This window comes from Suncus etruscus, chromosome X, assembly GCF_024139225.1.
Source record: "Suncus etruscus isolate mSunEtr1 chromosome X, mSunEtr1.pri.cur, whole genome shotgun sequence".
NCBI classification, from domain to species: domain Eukaryota; kingdom Metazoa; phylum Chordata; class Mammalia; order Eulipotyphla; family Soricidae; genus Suncus; species Suncus etruscus.
This window is the reverse complement of record NC_064868.1, coordinates 101,241,747-101,260,438: the sequence shown is the minus strand read 5'-3', so window position 1 is coordinate 101,260,438 and position 18,692 is coordinate 101,241,747. Positions and strand designations below refer to the sequence as shown.

The following is an 18,692-nucleotide window of genomic DNA, read 5'->3' as shown; positions in this document are numbered from 1 at the left end:
AATTTTACTAAACTATATTTTGGAAGATTAAAAAAAGTACTCCATAAATTTCTGGAGTAAAGTACTAATTATATATAAAGTCTCCAGATCTGAATATGATAGTTGCAGCAAGACACCACAAGTAGAATGAGTTTGACTTTAGAAATACAAAAAATACGATACAAAAATGTTTTCTGGTATGCTTTACAATTACTAAATTACTAAAATGAAGGTTCTGAACTGATTTTAGAATAATGATTGAGTGGCTAAAAATGAAGAGCAAGAAGCTAGACTCTTCTAAGGGAAAGATTTTAGCCATATATTAGTGAAAGAATTTTTTTAAAATCTTTGAATCATAATACAATTTAGTGGTACACTGTCTCAAAATATGTCTAGATTATATACACATTTCAGAAATATTGGCAAGAAATTATTTAAAATGGTTTATTCCTGAAGCTAGTTTAAAAATATAAAAAATAAACTTCATGCTAAATCAATCACAGTATCTTTTTTAAGAACCTAACTATTTGTAATGCCATCAATAATATCTAGTCATTTATTATTGGAAGAATGCAAAGCATTTTAGACAGCTTATCAATTCTCAGCCTCGTGTCAATGTAATGATGGAGGTTTCCTTCCTTTCTCTCAGCTCTTATCTAGAAGTGGAGGGCAAAACATTTTATTTTATAAGATAGTTGACAATGGGTAATAATTTGTTGACTTCATTTGAATACCAGAAAGGTAGTTACTTTTAATATTTACTAGTACACTTAATATCTCAGATTTATCACTCATTGACAAGCATTTATGTACTACAATGTTACTTCACTATATTAAACCATACAGCATCACCATGTTAAATATTTTTGTTCAAATCACACTTTAAATATACCATTGTAGGTTCCATTAGCTTTATTAACTGTTCATATGGAGAACAACTGAATAAACTTGATTTCACAAGTTTTCCATGGTGACCTCCATACTTTTAAGTGATCTGTGAACTGAAATGACCAAGTGGCACACTGGAGAGCCAAAGAGATGACACCAGGGTTAAGGTAAATGTCTTTATTGCATTGACCCAAGTTCTATTTCCCAACATAACATATGGTGCTCCAAGAACTGATGGGGTCACACCTGAGCAGTGCTGGATCTCATCCCTGAGCACTGCCAGTTGTGTCCCTAACCATCACCCCGAAAGGGCACATTTTAGGAGATTTATGTAACCTCCCTACTAGTTAACTGATCCTAAATAACTGAGAGTCAACTTTACATACAGATGTGAGCTAACTGGTTTTTATGGATGGACTGTACTGGATAACGAATAAGTAATTATGGCCCAAGAAGAAAACTTAATCAAGAGTTAATAGTTAAAGCCATGACCTAGGTTTGCTTTTCTGACTTTATTAAACAGAGATGTAAGAGAAAGTTACTTCTCTGAGCAGGCAGGCAAAGATCACTAGAGATTACTGTACAAAAAGATTCAAATATAGTGGGGGCGATTGATGTAGCTCAATGACTGAGCACATGTCTCACATGCTTGAGGGCCCGAGTTTTATCCTTAGCATCAAAAATATAATAAAGCAAATAATCAAAAGGGATGAGTTAACTACAACATACAGTAGAACACAGATCATGCTTTAAATCTGCTGGTATCTGGTTAAAGAAGACACCAGAGAAGATGAGGAGTAGTCACAACTATGTAATAATGACTACTTTAGGAAGTACCTAAACATAAATCAGTATAACACCTAAGAAGTAAGAATCTGTTGGGTGGACACATGAAATATGTCTTAGAAGTTTATGACTGACTTGAAAAATATTTGGTAAGCCACTGTGTAGTAAGAGTGGCCAATTAACTTTGCATTCACTAGAAAAGGAGAAGTATTTGAAAAAAGTCAAATGGATACTCAACATTGGGGTGGAGATGCCAAAAGCTTAGAAGGAATCATAGAAAGGGACTAGAGAAATAGTACAGGAAGTAGGGTGCTTGTCTTGCATGCTGCCAACTTCAGTTCAATCCCCAGCATTCCTAGGCATCCCATAGGGTTCCCCAAGCCTGCCAGGCATGATTCCTAAGTGTAGACCCTGAGCAGAGCTGGGAGTGGCCCCAAACAAAATAGCAGCAGCAGAAACAACAAAAGAATCCACAGGAAGACTGGAAACTATAAATACCAAAGTGCAAGTCCAGGATAAATAGATGTAGAGGGTAATAATTACAAAGATTCAATTATCATCAACAAAAAGATGATAATAAAAACAAAGCAAAACAAAGCCTTACATAATAATAGAAGGACAAGTATACAGGAGGAAAAAAAGAAAATCTCAAAACTGTCAAACATGGAGAATCAGGGATAAATGAGAAATTAAGAAGATCACAAAAATGTTAGTTAATGATCTTACTACATATAGGTAAATAAAACATTTTTAAAGATAGAGACTATTTCTAATCCATCTTTTTTGGGGGGGGCACATCCAGTAATGCTCAGGGCTTACTCCTGGCTATGCTCTCAGAAATCTCTCCTGGCTTGGGGGACCATATGGGAAGCCGGGTTATTGAATCGCCATCTATCCTAGGTTAGCACATGCAAGGCAAATGCCCTACCTCTTGTGCCACGGCTTCAGCCCCTCTAACCCATCTTTTTATACCTTTCTTACACTTCTAAATGTCTTCTTACACTTTATTTAACATCTGCCTTGTAGCAGATGTTAAATGAATATTTACTGAGTTGAGTGAAAGGGATTCTTAAATCATGGATTATTTCTAGATTTACTAGTAAGAAATCCCCAATTCAAATATCATGGTACAGGAGTTAGAGAAATGAGACAACAGGATGGCCTTGCAAGCAGCTGACCAGGTTAAATTCCCAGCAACTCATATAGCCCTCTGAAACCCACCAGGAATGATCCCTGAGTGGGGAGTAAGCTCTGAGTACCACCAGGTGTGTCCCCTAACAAACAAACAAAAAACAATAACAACAAAATCACAGTACAAAAAAAAACACTCAAAGAACAAATACCATCATGAGGTTGAATTCATCAGCCTTACTTTCTAGCAAGGAAGATTTAAGGTATATAGTCATATATACATACACATATATACAATATATATACATACATGTATATACCTATATATGTAGGTACACAGACACATAAACAAGATCTAGGTATACAAATAAAAATTACAGTGGAAATTGAGAAAAAAAAGTGGATGATTCCAGGGCAAAGCGGTCTCATGTGCATTGAGTAGAAAAAATGATCAGACCTAAATACCCAACCCAAAGTCAATGACAGTAGAATCAAGAGACCCAAACTACAACAGCTATACACAAAAGGGACCTGTTACACTAGCAGTCCAGGGGACTAAGGGTGGAGGTATGGGAGGCATGTTGGAAAGTGGCAGAGGGAGGTCAACACTGGTGATGGGAATTGCCCTAATTCACTGTCACTATGTATCTTAAATATAACTGTGAAAGACTTCTAATTCAAATTGATCTCAATAAAAATTATTTAAAAAATACAGTGGAAATGGCAGGCCAGGGGCCTACTAAGGGTGGTGGTATAGGATGCATGCTGAGAATGTCCTAATTCACTGTCACTATATGCCTGAAATTCAACTATGAAGGACTTGGTGTTTCACAATGGTTTCAATACAAATTAAAAAAAATAAAGTAGATTAATCACCAATACCATAAGGTAGCAATATGAGTTGAAAAAAATTTTTATTCTAATACAGCTTAAGTCACTACTCTTTTTGGTTTTGGGGCCACACCAGGTGATGCTCGGGGTTACTCCTGGCTGTGCGCTCAGAAATCGCTCCTGGCTTGGGGGACCATATGGGATACTGGGTATCAAACCAAGGTCCGTCCTAGGTTACCCGGGTGCAAGACAAATGCCCTACCACTGCACCACTACTCCAATCCTCAAGTCACTACATTTTATTGCAAAATGTGTGGTTTCAAGGAAATAGTGAATTGCAAATATGGCTGATATTAAAAAAATGGTTCAAGGAATGAAGAAAAGGGGCGGGAGAGATAGCACAGAAGGGCCCTGGTTCAATTCCCGGCATTCCATATGGTCCCCTGAGCATGCCAGGGGCAATTTCTGAGAGCAGAGCCAGGAGTAACCCCTGAGTACTACCAGGTGTGACTCAAAAACCAAAAAAATTTAAGAAACTGGGTAAGGATCAATAATTCAGTGGGTAAAGCACTTGCCTAACATGTGGTTGACCACAGTTTGATCCCGAGCACCACATATGATCCAGTGAGCACCTCCAAGTGTGAACCCTGAGCAAGCCCTGAGCACAGGCAGATGTGGCCCCACAAAACAAAACATGAAATGGAGGCAGAAGGTATAAAATAAAATGTAGTAGATCCATAAAAGCTATGAAGCAAAAATAACTTGTTTGGGGGACCACTTTGAGATTCATATCAGGTATCTGGCAGCCAAGCTAGTGTTTGCACTAGATCTCTAATGGTTCTTAGTGACAAATAACTAAACTCCTTTAATTTAATCACCCACTGGACTTATATTTTTAGGGGGTTGTTGCTTGGTTTATCCTAGGAAGGGAAAGATGTTCACAGAATCCTCTAATCTTCCTACCTGGAATTCATGATCAACAGCAAGTGATTCTGAAATATCTGTCACTTAATCTGTGACCAACAACAAGGAAGTTAACAGACTTGCATGATCTCATTAGCAGCAGGCTGTAACCTCTAAACTAACCAGCCTCAGAGCAAAGCACACAAAATGGGCTTAGAGAAAATAATGTTTAATTTACTCCATAGGATTTGATAAAAATGGAGAAAGGGAGAATGTTGAAAAGGAAGCTGACATTGCAAACTGGCTTTCAAATGTCCCATTTTTGTTGAACAAGATTTTACATTGCACAGTAACAAATTTGAGGCCAGATAAATCCTGGTGTTTCTGATTTGTTTAGCTATAAATGGAATTTGAAGGTGTATGTTATACACAGCCTCAGAAAATGAACTGGGAAAAAGAACTTTGGACCGACTAGGCACATTAGGAACAAATCCAGAATCTCTAGGACCTGAAATTATATGGTAAGGGGAATCTTGAAGACAATGAAACTAAAAATCCCCTTCACAAATTTTACTAGTCAAATGTTATCAGTGTTGTACGCATTTTGAGAGGGCCCCATCCTAGGGTCTATGGTCCCCTGCAAACTGGATGGGAACAGACTTTTAATTCATGGTACAATGTTCTCTTGGGAACAGTGTATTAAAGAAATACGTAATTTTGGGTTGCAGCTACTACATCGAAAAAGAAAAATTTGTACATTTTTTTTTAGAAAATGTAGTAAAATCCAGATAGCATTTTAGGCTTATGAGCAAGCCAGGCATTCACTCTGCACATACTCTTGTTTGGTTAACCTCAGGCAATGCTTAACTTCATGTAATAATGACAGTCATAATTATATTAAGAGCATATTAACCTTTCCATTTCATATTGTCTGTCACCCACTGACTGAATGGCTTGCAAAACTCACTTTTTAAAATATTAAATGTCATCAAATATCGATGAAAGAGCTAATGCCATCCTTCATTATTCTAGGAGCAACTAAACTGAAACAGTATTGTAGATTCTTTATTAAAATACCCTGTAATTTCTAACTGACCAGCAGATTAGTAATCTAGAATACTAAGTACAGTCATAGTTTTCTGTTTCCAGTTAAACATACGACTGTCTTGCCCACCTTTATTTTATTTAAAAATAAAAATCAGGGCTGGAGAGATAGCACAGTGGTAAGGCATTTGCCTTGCACACGGGTGACCCAGGACAGACGGAATTCGATTCCCATATGGTTTCCTGAACCTGCCAGGAGCAATTCCTGAGCGCAGAACCAGGAGTACGCCTGAGAGCTGCTGGGTGTGGCCAAAATACCAAAATAAAATAAAATAAAGTAAAAGTCAAGACAATAATGAGATAGCATAAATAAATGTGGTCAATAAAGTTATGAACTAGAAAAACTATAGCTCTCGAGTGAATATGACAAGCTTATAAAATGTTTCGTAAAGGAAGGATAGCTTTCTTTTGTGGGTAAATACCACATACTTTAACAACATTTAAAAAAATTAAGACATATATATAAATAATCTTCATTTTTACTCCTATTCTTACCTATCCTAGTGGCTAAGTCTTATAGAGTAGTAAAATACCTTATAGCTCACTTGATTAAAAAAGAAAAATCTTAGGATTTATACTAAAATATTATATATTTTATAATATATTATATATAATATTTTTATATAAATAACATGTTATTTATATATAAAATAAATGTATAATATATGTGAAATATTATAAAACATATAAAATTCATACTAAATTTTTTGATACTCAAAATGAAGATTTATTAATTAGAATATCTCCTTTCATGATTTCTACTAGAATATCCTATATTCCTCCCTTTGGGATCTAAAGTGTTATATCACTTTTATTCCTCATTATAGTAGACCCAGGGGAATATATTTGGTAATTTATATGAGGTATATGCTTAAGGTAAAAGGAATTATAAATATGATGTAAAAAGTGAGAATTATCTACACAAGCCATCAGATGATTCTAATGGAGATAAAGGAAAAACCTGGAGTAGAATCCTCATGCAGAGCCTTGTGGTTTGGAACACTATAACTTTGGCTAGGAGAATGAAAGTTATGAAAAGCACATAGAAAACCATAGGATATTAACATATCCTAATGGGTGAGTCAGATGTGTCAAGCTAATAACCTCTAAATAAATCATCAGAGAAATACACTGAACCAGGTCAAGTTCACAGGTACACAAATAACTGCTTCCATGTGAATCACCACATTCAAACAGAAAAACTAATGCTATTTAATATATTATCAATAATTTTGTTGCACAAAATGTCTAATATAATCTCTTTGTACAAAAAAAGTATAGCCAGCAGTGAGAATCTTTTTTCCCCATAATAAAAATTTCTAGCTGCCAAATTGGATTTGTAAAACATTTGCTTTGACTGAGAATAAATTCAGTGTGACCATGTTGCTTACAATTTTTCTACAGTGATTATGTTTTGTCGACTGATTATATCAAGAGTAGTTCTGAAAATTATGAGTTTCTTTTTGCTGTAAACATCATAAACTATTTCTCTTAAACTTAGGAGTCACACCCTTGGTCTCATTTTCTAAACTTCCTCAATAAAAGCTAACAAAAGCTTTTAGAGATGGAATTCTATGCTAGAAAATGTCAGTTGAAACCTATTAAATACAGTGAACAAACTTGCCTGCTATAGCAAGCAGTCTACCCAAAATGACTAGGTATTTTTTTTTGATTCATTGTTCAATCACAATGAACAAAATCTTTCTAGCTACCATGCCACTAGGCTAACATTCCTTTTTTTATGAGGACTTATAATAAGCAAACTATGTTTAATTTTCCAAATGCAGATGTGCTCTTCTGGTATCCTAGAAACAGACTGAAGTGTACTCTATGCAAAGACCTAAAGTTCAAGCCAGTAATACCAAATGGGTCTTAATATACAAACATACAAATGACAGGAAATTTAAACAAAAACTTGACTATTTTAGAGGTAAAAACTACAGATAATCAAGGTGGGGGTGGGGTGTTTAAAGGGATCGAAAGTTATTCCTGAGGTTAGGCACCAGAGAAATGTAGTAAAATCATGTTTCTTCTGTAATATCATCAGGAATCTAAAGGACATTTCTTCTTAAATCAGAAAGACTGGTGTCATTTAAAATTGCTCATACTAGCTCCATTTCAACATGCCTACAAAGCTGCTGCATAGAACACAAAAGAGGACCCTATAAACCATCTCAGAATTACTTTTTATGCTCATAATAACTGCAAAAATCAAACTTTTATCAGTTTATCCCATCACAACAGCTATTGTTGAATAATCTATAAGGTAGGAAAGCAATTTCCGATTGTTCCCCAGGGTCCTCTATGCAATGCCTTATATCTCATGATATCCTATAAAATAGATTGTACTCTTGTGAGACGCATCAATCATATTCTCCAGTTTAAAAACTCAAATTCCTCTCATTGACAGGAAAAAACGGAAACTTATTCAATTCTAGAAAAGCAAGTAGAGTGAAATTAGAAAGCGTAAGAGGCCAGAAAATTTAATGAACCTCTAAAAGTCACTTGCTATTCTCTCCAGTGTGAGTTTGTATGATCATATTACTTCTATAGCAACATCAAAATACATTCCAGGACTTGATATAGGGAATGGTGAGGCTCAATTAGAAGATGACTAGTAGCTCTTTATCGCTTTTTTAACCTGGGCTTTGCTCTCTGAGTCCCTGAAAAAGGTTATTGGATTGGGGCTCTTATGGTATGCCTTGATGAATGAAAATATACATGTTCTACCTCTGTAGGGAATGACTAGCTCAGATATGTGATAAAAACTGGCTGCTGGGGCCAGAGAGATTGCATGGAGGTAGGGCATTTGCTTTACATGTAGAAGGATGGTGGTTCAAATCCCGGCATCCCATATGGTCCCAAGTTTGTCAGGGGAGATTTCTGAGCCTGGAGCCAGGAGGTACCCCTGAGTGCTGCCGGGTTTGACCCCAACACAAAACGAAATGGCTGCTATTCTTTGCACTCTCTGAAACTGGTACATCCCATGAAAGATTGAGTTGTAACAGTGGGTATAGAGCTCCCTTGCTTTTTGCCTCATTATCTAGTCACTTTTTCTTTTTCTTTATTTTTTTTATTTTTGTTTATGGGTCACACCCAGCAGTGCTCGGGGGTTACTCCTGGCTCTATGCTCAGAAATCATTCCCCGCAGGCTCGGGGAACCATATGGGATCCGGGATTCGAACCACCATCCCTCTGCATGGAAAGCAAATGCCCTACCTCTTGCCTACTCAGCAAGCACGTGCATTTCTCAGTATCTGGAAGACTGTCTCATCCCTAACCTTTCAGAAGTTGAGAGAAACTTAAGTGTGTAAAAGTGAAAAAGCAAAGAACTGGAAGAATTGAGCCATGTAAATAACTCCTGAGGATCAAAGAGAAGCTCTGAGGAGCTCAGAGGTGCCCTCTGGGAACTCAACTACCAATATAATTATTATAGAATGCCAAGATAAATATTATAGGTAAATAGTAGAGTATGTGAGATCAATTTATTTTGCTTAATTTGGCTGAGACACTCTGGAAATAGAGTATTATTATAGAAAACTTCAGTGATTCCTCACCTGTTTTTGTGCAGTATCAAAAAGGAAGTACTAGTTGATTGGTACATTATCCGTTATGATGTTTTCATCTGAGAAGCAACTTTATGAACAAACAGGTTTTGCTGAGAACATATGGAACTATGTTCATGTTTTCATATTATCTTAACACTTAGTAAGTACAGTCAATTGACTGTGTTTGATACAGTCTTTGATGAAAATGGGTAACCAATAAAGCTAACACAGCACTCTGAAATTACTATCTTGCTAATGGATTAAAGGAAGTAATTCAACAAGAACTAGCATAAGATAACCTGAACTAAATTTGAGACTTACAAGAACTCAGCACAAAAGGGACTGTTTTTAGAGACCAAAGAGATAGTACAGGAAGTAAGGTGCTTATTTTGCATGGGCCCAACCCTGGTTTGTATCCCCAGCACCATATATAGTCCTCTAAATCCTGTGTGATTCCTGAGTGATCACTGAGCACAAAGTTATGAGTACGCCCTGAGCGCTGCCATGTGTGGCTCAAAAACATAAAAAAATGATCAAATGCCTGATAAGATGTCTTCAAGATGATTATTGTCAAAGGAAATAGGTAAAGACTGGGAAATGGTCATAGAGCAGAGAAGAGAGGGGTACTATGATTAAATAACTTCATCCCGAAATTCTGAAATGAACACTGGCCCAAATGAGTAACTAAAGTGGATGATAGCCAGAAAAAAATCTGGAGATACTTAATAGTAGCATGCAAATATATTTCAAAATATATCTTGGAAATAAGAGGACATTAACAATGAGTAATTCTAGGTAAGGGATACTAAGTGAACTCTCTGTAAAACATTTATAACTTTTTGGAGGGGTTTGTTTTACATTCGGTGGTGCTCAGGGTGTCCTCCTGGCTCTGCATTCAGGAATTACTCCTGGCAGTGCTTGGAGGATCATATGGGTTGTCAGGGATCAAACCCAGGTTGGCCACATGTACCCTCCCTGATGTATTCCAGCCCCGACATTTATAACTTTCATTTATACCACAAGTTCTTTTGAAATTAGAAGACAATTTAAAGGCAACAGAAAAGAGACTAGAGAGATAGTACATGGGGTATGTCACTTCCTTTGCAGGCAGCTAACTCCAGTTCAATCCCTGATACCACATAGATACCCCGTGAACACTACCAGGAGTGATCCTCTGAGCACAAAGTGGGACTATAGTCCCTGACCACTGCTGAGTGTGTGGCCCTAAAAAGAAAATAAAACAAGTTCCAGAAAACAACTATCAAAGAACAAGAATTAGTTTAAGTATCTGAGAATTCAAAGGTTTACATGTAATAAGGAAACCTCATCATTGAGTCATGCTTAAAGGCAAACTCAGATTTTAAATCCAACACACTATCACTTATGCTTTGTGGCATAATTAGTATATTAGCTTATATCCCAAATCCTTCTGTAACTTATCTCCTGAAAGGCCTGCAAGCTTATTCCAGTGTAGGCATCAAATTCTACCTTTTTAAAAGACACGCCATTTTTGAATGACATAGCCATAGCTGTGACTTACAAATGATGACATCTGAGCATTATGGAGCATAAGTTGCATTTGCTGGGCGAACATGGCTGCGATAGTCTTTTGTTGAATCAGATTGTTGCGTCCATTAATTTCCAGCTGAGTTTTTAAATGTGGAGGAGGGTGAAGGTACTTGCAGTTCTCTCTAGTACAACGGTCCTGAAAGGAAGGATTACACAAAAAGGTTCACTCAGATTTCTAAAAATCTGATATGGCTATGAAAATCAAGAGTTTCTATCAACTCTCAACATATGCCAAGAACTGTAATTGGAAGTTAATTCCATGAATTATTTAATCATATCTTCCTATCAACCTCTGAGGTTGAATTTTCCTTAGAATCAGCTTCAAATGGAGGAAACAGTCTTAAGAGAAGGTCCATGTGTCTGAAGGAGAAAAAACTAGAAAGCTCAGTGGATTTGAACTCATTTTCCTTAAGACACTTTTGTTGTGTTCTACTACTACATGAATCAAATAATTAAAAAGAAATGTTAGGGGCTGAAGAGATAACATGGAGGTAAGGGGGTTGCCTTGCATGCAGAAGGATGGTGGTTCAAATCCCAGCATCCCATATGGTCCCCGAGCCTACCAGCAGCGATTTCTGAGCATAGAGCCAGGAGTGACCCCTGAGCTCTGCGGGTGTAACCCAAAAACCAATAAATAAATAAATAAATAAATAAATGTTGGAAATACTGAGATAGTATCACAAAATTTCAATCAAAATATTGAAATCAAAATATTTCAATTGAAATTTCTAAAGATGAGGTATTTTTAACTGTATATGTTAAAAATATTCAGTATTTTTTTTTGGGTCACACCCAGCAGCACTCAGGGGCTACTCCTGGCTCTATGCTCAGAAATCACCCCTGGCAGGCACAGGGGACCATATGGGATGCTGGTATTCGAACCACAGTCCTTCTGCATGAAAGGCAAACACCTAACCTCCATGCTATCTCTCCGGCCCCAATATTCAGTATTTATATTCGATTTGTATATAATCTATGAAGAAAACGGGGGGATTACATAGATTACATAAAACACTAAGGTAAGTCTCATAAGTTTGAGACTCCATTGTTTTGGACAATTTTGGTTTTAGAGCTCTTTTATCTAGAATCTCTACATCTATTATGAGACACACGACCATTTTATGACATTGTTTTTATCAAGAATAAATCACCAGACATGGCAGACATGTTGTTCTTTGGCTTCCAGAGGCAATGTTTTAAAACCCTTGGATAACAGACCAAGTAATTCTGGCATCTTAACTATTTTAATGTGCCATTGATAGCTTAATCATATCCAGACAAGATAATATCTCAGTCTAGTGGAACCAAACATGACTGTATAATTTTAAAATGTTATACAATTGCTGTTGTGGTATTTATTTCGTGACAGCAAAAGAAGTCACTGAATGCGAATTTATCACATTGTCAAATGTGACCTGTTGTGGTGGTGTTTCTTTCATTGATCCTGACACTAGAAAATCTGCAAATAAGTATTCTTATTTGAAATTCTAGATACACTTTAATCACTTTAAAAGAAGCATGACCACAAGCAATTCTTTTTTCCACAGTTACAGAAGCACATGGAGATAAGGGGTGGAGAAAAAAGCCGTCTCTTTTTTGTTGTTGTTATTGTTAATCTAAGAGTGCAAACTGCTAATGTACTCCAATTCCCGGGGGGAAACTGAATTAGTTTATCAAGTGTTTTCATTTCAACATCAGCTATGAATTTTCTCTATTAGTGATTCCTAAATGGTTTACACAATCATGTCTCCATATTTACTTATCGTGTCAGTAAAGCATTCCTATACTGTCACTGAAGTGTGTCACTCAAAGCTTATGTAAAATTACATATCATGTAAAACCCAATGAATTTTGATTGCTTTTCTGAATATATGCTTCTGGGATGAGGCAGCTCTTGAACTCCCTGAGAAGAAGCTGAGTACAATTAAAACATAGTATAAAAATTCAAGGAACCGGGGCCAGCGCGGTAGCGCTAGAGGTAACGTGTCTGCCTTTCCAGCGCTAGCCTAGGACGGACTGTGGTTCCATCCTCCGGCGTCCCATATGGGCCCCCAAGCCAGGAGAGACTTCTGAGCACATAGCCAGGAGTAACCCCTGAGCATTACCGGGTGTGGCCCAAAAACAAACAAAAAAATTTAAAGAACCACAACTGGGTTGTTGTTTTTTGTTTGTTTGTTTTTGTTTTGTTTTGTTTTGTTTTTGGTTAGGGCATGTCCTTTAGTTTCTCTCATTGATGAATGTATATGTAATCAAATAAAAACATTTACAAAATCAAATAGTATGTTTCATGTACATTTCTAGTCATCTGCCATCTCAGAAAAGGAAGGATATGTTAGTCTAGGTTAAGAATGGTGTTAACTTAACCTGTCCTGCTGAACTCAGACAAATATTAGTCTATGAATAGTATAGTTTCAATGCATATGAGAATTGTAAGTGTCCTTTAACACTAATTCCTAATCAGCACCAGGGCAAAGAGAGTCACAAGGATTCTTGACCCTAGAATCTCACCCACCATAGCTGTGGCCATCTGGCTAAAAGAGTGACGCTTAGTGGCCTCTAGAGCTAAGCATGTTCTTTTGTAGTTGGGGGGTTCTCATCCCCTCATCTGTCTCGACATAAAAGATTCCATTCTAAATTCTCTTGGTTTCTTTTTTTCCTGATGAAATAAAGTTCTTGTAATGTTTCATCTAACACTACAGTTGATCAGATCTTAAATCTCTTATAGCTCTGACCTCTCCTCTGAATTTTAGTTCTTTTTATCACCAACCATCATCAGCTGCAGCTGTATTTGGAAATCTTGCCCTCTAACCGGGTCTAAACAACTTACTCCTGACCTTTCTCCTTAGACGATTGTTCCTCTTTTTACTCATAGTCAGGACCATATAGCTCCAGTTCCCATATGGGGGGGGGGAAGCTGCATAGCAGCAGGGTTTGGGGGGACTATATTCCAACAGAAACAGAATTGCTATAGGATTGCAAAGCCACCTTGATAGCTTTTTCAACAAGCAGCAAAGAAAATCATAGCTATTTATGTAGAACACAATTTGTAACCTTCTTCCAATATAAGCATGTAATTGAATCGTCTTTCACATTATTTTTAATTCCAAACAATAGATCCAGTTTTTTTTCAGTAAAAGGAATATATTAAGATTTTTATCATTTGTTACTATTTGACATTTTAACATCATTTATATTGACAGCAATTAAGTGAAAAGAAGCAATTGGAGATAGAGAACTGGGTATATTTGGCATATTTCCTGCCAATCTACACATAAAGAATTGCTACCTGCCTTTTTGATTTTATATCACTGTCCTTGAGATATGTTTGTTCTTAAGGAACAAAAGATATTTTTATAAAGCAAAAATGTAACACAAGTAGAAAAAGAGAATTAAACTTTAAATGTTGCATCAAGTTAGGCTATAAAACTAAAGTATGAAATGAGACAACATGTGTTTTTAAACAACATATTTAGGGGAGACTGGAAAAGCATAGCAGATAAATAGGGTGTCTGCCTTACACGAGGTTAACCTGAGTTCAATTCCTGGAATCCCCTTAAATGGGTCTCTGAGCCCACCTGGAATGATCCCTGAATTCTGAGCCAGAATTAAGCTCTGAATATTGCCAGGTGTAGCCCCCAAATAAACAAATTCATCTTCTAAGATTTTATTTGATTTATAAAGCATTGTCCTTTGAATGACAGAATATATAATTTAATTCTGTAGCAATGCAAATATATAGCAATGTTACCATACCAGAGATTGCTGCTATGGTAAAGAAATCTTCTAAGAGAAGTTTTTTTAATCCAAATTTTTTATCCAAATAAAAGACAATACCAAATAGAGTATCATTGTAATCAGTAGAAGACCGTGTTTCAAAAAGATAACCAATCAAGCTCCTTCAAAAATGACTTTGGAGAATTTAGAGAGTACAGCAGATAAGGTTGCTTGCCTTGCGCATGGTCAACTTGTATTTAATCTCCAATATCTTATATGGGTCCCCAAGCTTGCCAGGAGTGACTCCTGAGTGCAGAACAAGAAGTAACCCCTGAGCTCCAACAGGGTTGGGCCCCCAAACAAAAAAAATGACACTGGAAATCAGGATAGTGATCAGCAAGCCACTAAGTGCTAATGCATCTCTTCTGTTAGAATACATTCCTTAAGAAGTCTAAGTGAATCACTGGCCAAAATAATTGGAGGGGCTCATATACAAACTCTGTTTGTTTTGACATCTGGTAACATTTGTTTGCAGTTCTGCAAAAAATTCAAGCTTTGGTGAGATATCTGTGGATGGGATGGGGCAGAAGGAAGGAAGGGACTACCCAGACCAATATGTAATCACCCTACTGTTTGGCCCTTTGGAACACCAATGGGCTTCAGAGGAAAAGTTTCAATGCTTTCTTTTTAAGTCAGCTAAGCCCCTATCAATCATACAATATCTTGAACTGTCCAGAAACTATCTTGGTGTGAGAAAAATGACCCCTTGGGTTTCCCAAGCCACACCAATGTTATCCCAAATCCTACTTCTAGACCTACTGGTACTGAACTACCTTGTGATCAGAGCAAAGCTATAGGCCATGACATATAATTCTACATGTTATTCCCATGACAGTCACCATCTACTGGCAGAGCAGGTTATAGCCTAAAAGAGGCAGCTAAGGCTAGTCAAGCTACATACAACCCCTTCTTCCTCCCTCCCTTGCATACACACACAAAATTAAAGAAGCACTGAAAAGAATAGAGTGCAAGCTCATTTATGCATTTCTCTGTGTCACTCTTTTCCATTTCCTGTGGCCTTAAAAACAAATCATTTTTGTCTGGTCTTTCACTGTGCTACTGAGTTAAGAAAACAGCCAAGTGACTCAATAGGAAAGTGATTCTCTGCTGAAATGACTGCTACTACACCTCAGAATCTTCCAGTTCCTTTTTCCTATTTCCTCACTTTGAAAATGCACCCAGAAAGTAGCAGGGGAGAAAATGGCCAACAACATTTCTAAAACACATCTGCATCAAAAAGTTGATGACAGACAAAGAAAAAGTTGCAGGGCATTTATAAAACCTCCAAAAAATTCAATCTATTTCCTTTTTCCTGCCTTCAGCTTTTCACAAATGAGTACAAAGCCTTTGACTGAGAGAGAAAAGTAGCATTGTAGAAATTCAAATCCTACCTAAGTCTTGGGAGTTCTGAGAGCGAGAGACTGTCAGATCCAAGACTTCTGTGCACTTGATGGTAGAAAAACCTGCGAATGTACTTTATGCTCATAAGAGAAGTTCTATCATCCATCAGAAAAAGAAAAGGCCCCTAGGAAGCTGAAAATTACTCTTTTCAGTCACCATACCTTAAGAGAAACAGCTGTTTGCAGAATGACTTGATTCTCAAATACATTTGAAATTATGGGGAGGAAAAAAAACTTATTTTAAATACAATGATAACTGGATTACATTTTCAAAGACTTCGCACTATTCTGCTAGACAACCAACAGATAAAAGTACCATGTTAAATAAAGCTCTGGACACGTGACTTGTTCTAGGAAAATAGCATCTTCCCAAATTTTAAGGATCGCAAGTTAAATGAAATTTTCTAAGGCCAACTACATGTTTCCCCCTGCAAACATACTTACATGCACAGGCAGTGGTATCAGGAAGGTATCTGGGCGTAGCTGTGATTTTTGAGATACAAATCACTCGTGCTAGGTTACCTGTTTCCTACAACCGCCAAGGACCTACTGAAGACTGGATCTACTCTGAAGAGCTCTAAGTGAGGCAGCATCAATATAAACTATTAGGCAGCAACTGAGAGACTAATGGCAAGCCTCCTACTTTTTCCTTGCAGACACAGGCTTTATAAAAATGGTTCTAATCAGCATCACGTTCTCCTCCACAGAGTATATCCATCTATGAACATTAATAGATTTATCCCTAATAGCAGCCTGCTCGTCTTTACGACGAGAAGCACTTTTCATTTAAATTTAGGATGCAGACAAGAAATGCTTTTTTTTTTTTAAAGAGAGGTCCGTTTGTAACCTTTCTGGAACACAGGGAAGGCAAAAAAGCATGACCCAGGGAGGGGAGAGACCACTTGCAGCCAGCATTGCCACCTTTGTTGAATTGTGCCACCTTGACACCACATAGACACATTTAGATACAGTCAAAGGGACTTGGGTGCATAGGAGATTAAAGTTGGAACCCAGGAAAAAAGTGGGAAAAGAGCACAAGAGTTATCTTTTCTCTGGGCCTCAAGAATGTTGCCAATTGGAACCTCTCCCCCAAAGGGGGGGTGCACCTCAATAATCATATTGCTGTTCAGAAGAGAGCCTGCAAAGATAACTTAGACCTCAAGAGTGGGAGGCCTAAAACAGAATCTAATAAGCATCTTGGGCCAAAAAGAAGAGAACCATGGTGAAGAGTTTTATCCTAAATAAGTCACAAGTCAATTTTGCAGACTATCACTGCCCAATATGAATTTTCAGTTCCAAAGAATGCAGTACAGATGATCCGGGACCTCTCTCCCACCCCCACACTCCCACCCCCCGTTGATCACTCCCTCCTTGTGCCTCTGACTGTACCTTGTACTCAGTACTATCTTAGCACTTATCACTGCGCACATTGATAAATGGTTTACATGCCTCTCTCCCCATTAGACTTTGAGCTTATCTAAACTCAGGCCTCTATCTTCCCCATCTTTGAATTGCTAAGGATGTTTCTGTGCCTGGTGAATAGTAGCCTGTCCATAAAATTAGGCTGAAAAAATGAAGCGACTGTTGAGAAACTCATTTTACAGGGCCCAACAGAAAACACGTCTTAGAAGTCTTGCTATTTCCTCTCCTAAGTTCTTTATCCATCCTCTCCAAAAGAGAACAATAGCCAACACATCACAGAATGTTCCTGGCTGGCTGTTCCAAATGAACCGTTAACTTTTTGCAGGTGTAAAAAAAAAAAGCTAATTTGTACTCTTTTTTCCCCCTGGATTCGCGTGGATTATATACCCTATCATCCTGGTAGAAAAACTCAGTAATTCAGTTTAACTGAACCGCAGTGACTGAACCACAGACACAAGCCCTGGTCTAATTCGAGGGGGTTGTGGTCACTAAACCCTACCAAGATCTAGGAGCAACAGAGCTAAAAAAAAAAACCCTAGAGCAGATCGATATCTAATCAGCACCTGGGCTAGTCCAAGAGGGACCCTGCCTTTCCAGGGTGAGCTCAGACTCAACTGCCTGCTCTAAGTGCTCTATCCCTACCAGAATTTTCCTGAACAAGTTGTGTTTCAGATCCCCAGAGGCAGCTTAGACAAAGGTGGAATACAAGCCTTTAAGATAATCTTTGTAGGCGGGGCCTTCTCCGACATCTCTAGGTCCTTCTTGACTCTTAGGGAAAAAATGTCCCTGACAAACTTCAATGGGATCCACATTAAGGGAACCAACAAGACCCACATTAAGGAACTTTCAAATTAAACATTTATTTATAAGTGTCAGCTGCAATTGGCTCTGACATTTTTGAAGCGCAAACATGAAAACCATAGTATTGGGAGAGAAACTAAGCCCAGTGAAATTATGCCTCGTCGGTACCCCAAATCGGCTTTCTGACCCATCCCATCTCTCTTTTTAATTAAGGATACCTTCAACTGTTTTAGAAAAATATCAACTTTGCATCTCTTAATAATAAATTCCTCAATAATGTCTCTCCTCTGTTTACAAAACAAGTGATGAGAATCAAATTAAAACCCAAAGATAGCTGAAGCACTGTGGTCCTCCGGTATTTGAGGTTCAGTACTCATGGAAGCAGACTATGACCAATACCAAGTATCATTGAAATATAAGGGAAAAGGAACATTAAAAACCAATGCAGTTTACGCCGAGCTCCAAGAAATTATGCACGCAAAAAATTGTACCACCCCACCCCTTTCAAAAGCTAGTTATTGCATAGGACTTGGTCAAAAAACACTAAAGAGTATTT

General features: G+C 37.5%; 1 protein-coding gene across 1 annotated transcript in view; it reads right to left on the bottom strand.

Moving 5' to 3' along the window:
• MBNL3 (muscleblind like splicing regulator 3) overlaps positions 1-18,692 on the bottom strand; it is a 70,653-nt gene that overhangs the window by 17,259 nt on the left and 34,702 nt on the right. The window contains exon 2 of the mRNA XM_049766683.1: positions 10,711-10,875. Coding sequence (XP_049622640.1) covers positions 10,711-10,875 — 165 coding nt within the window. The remainder of the gene's footprint in view (positions 1-10,710; positions 10,876-18,692) is intronic.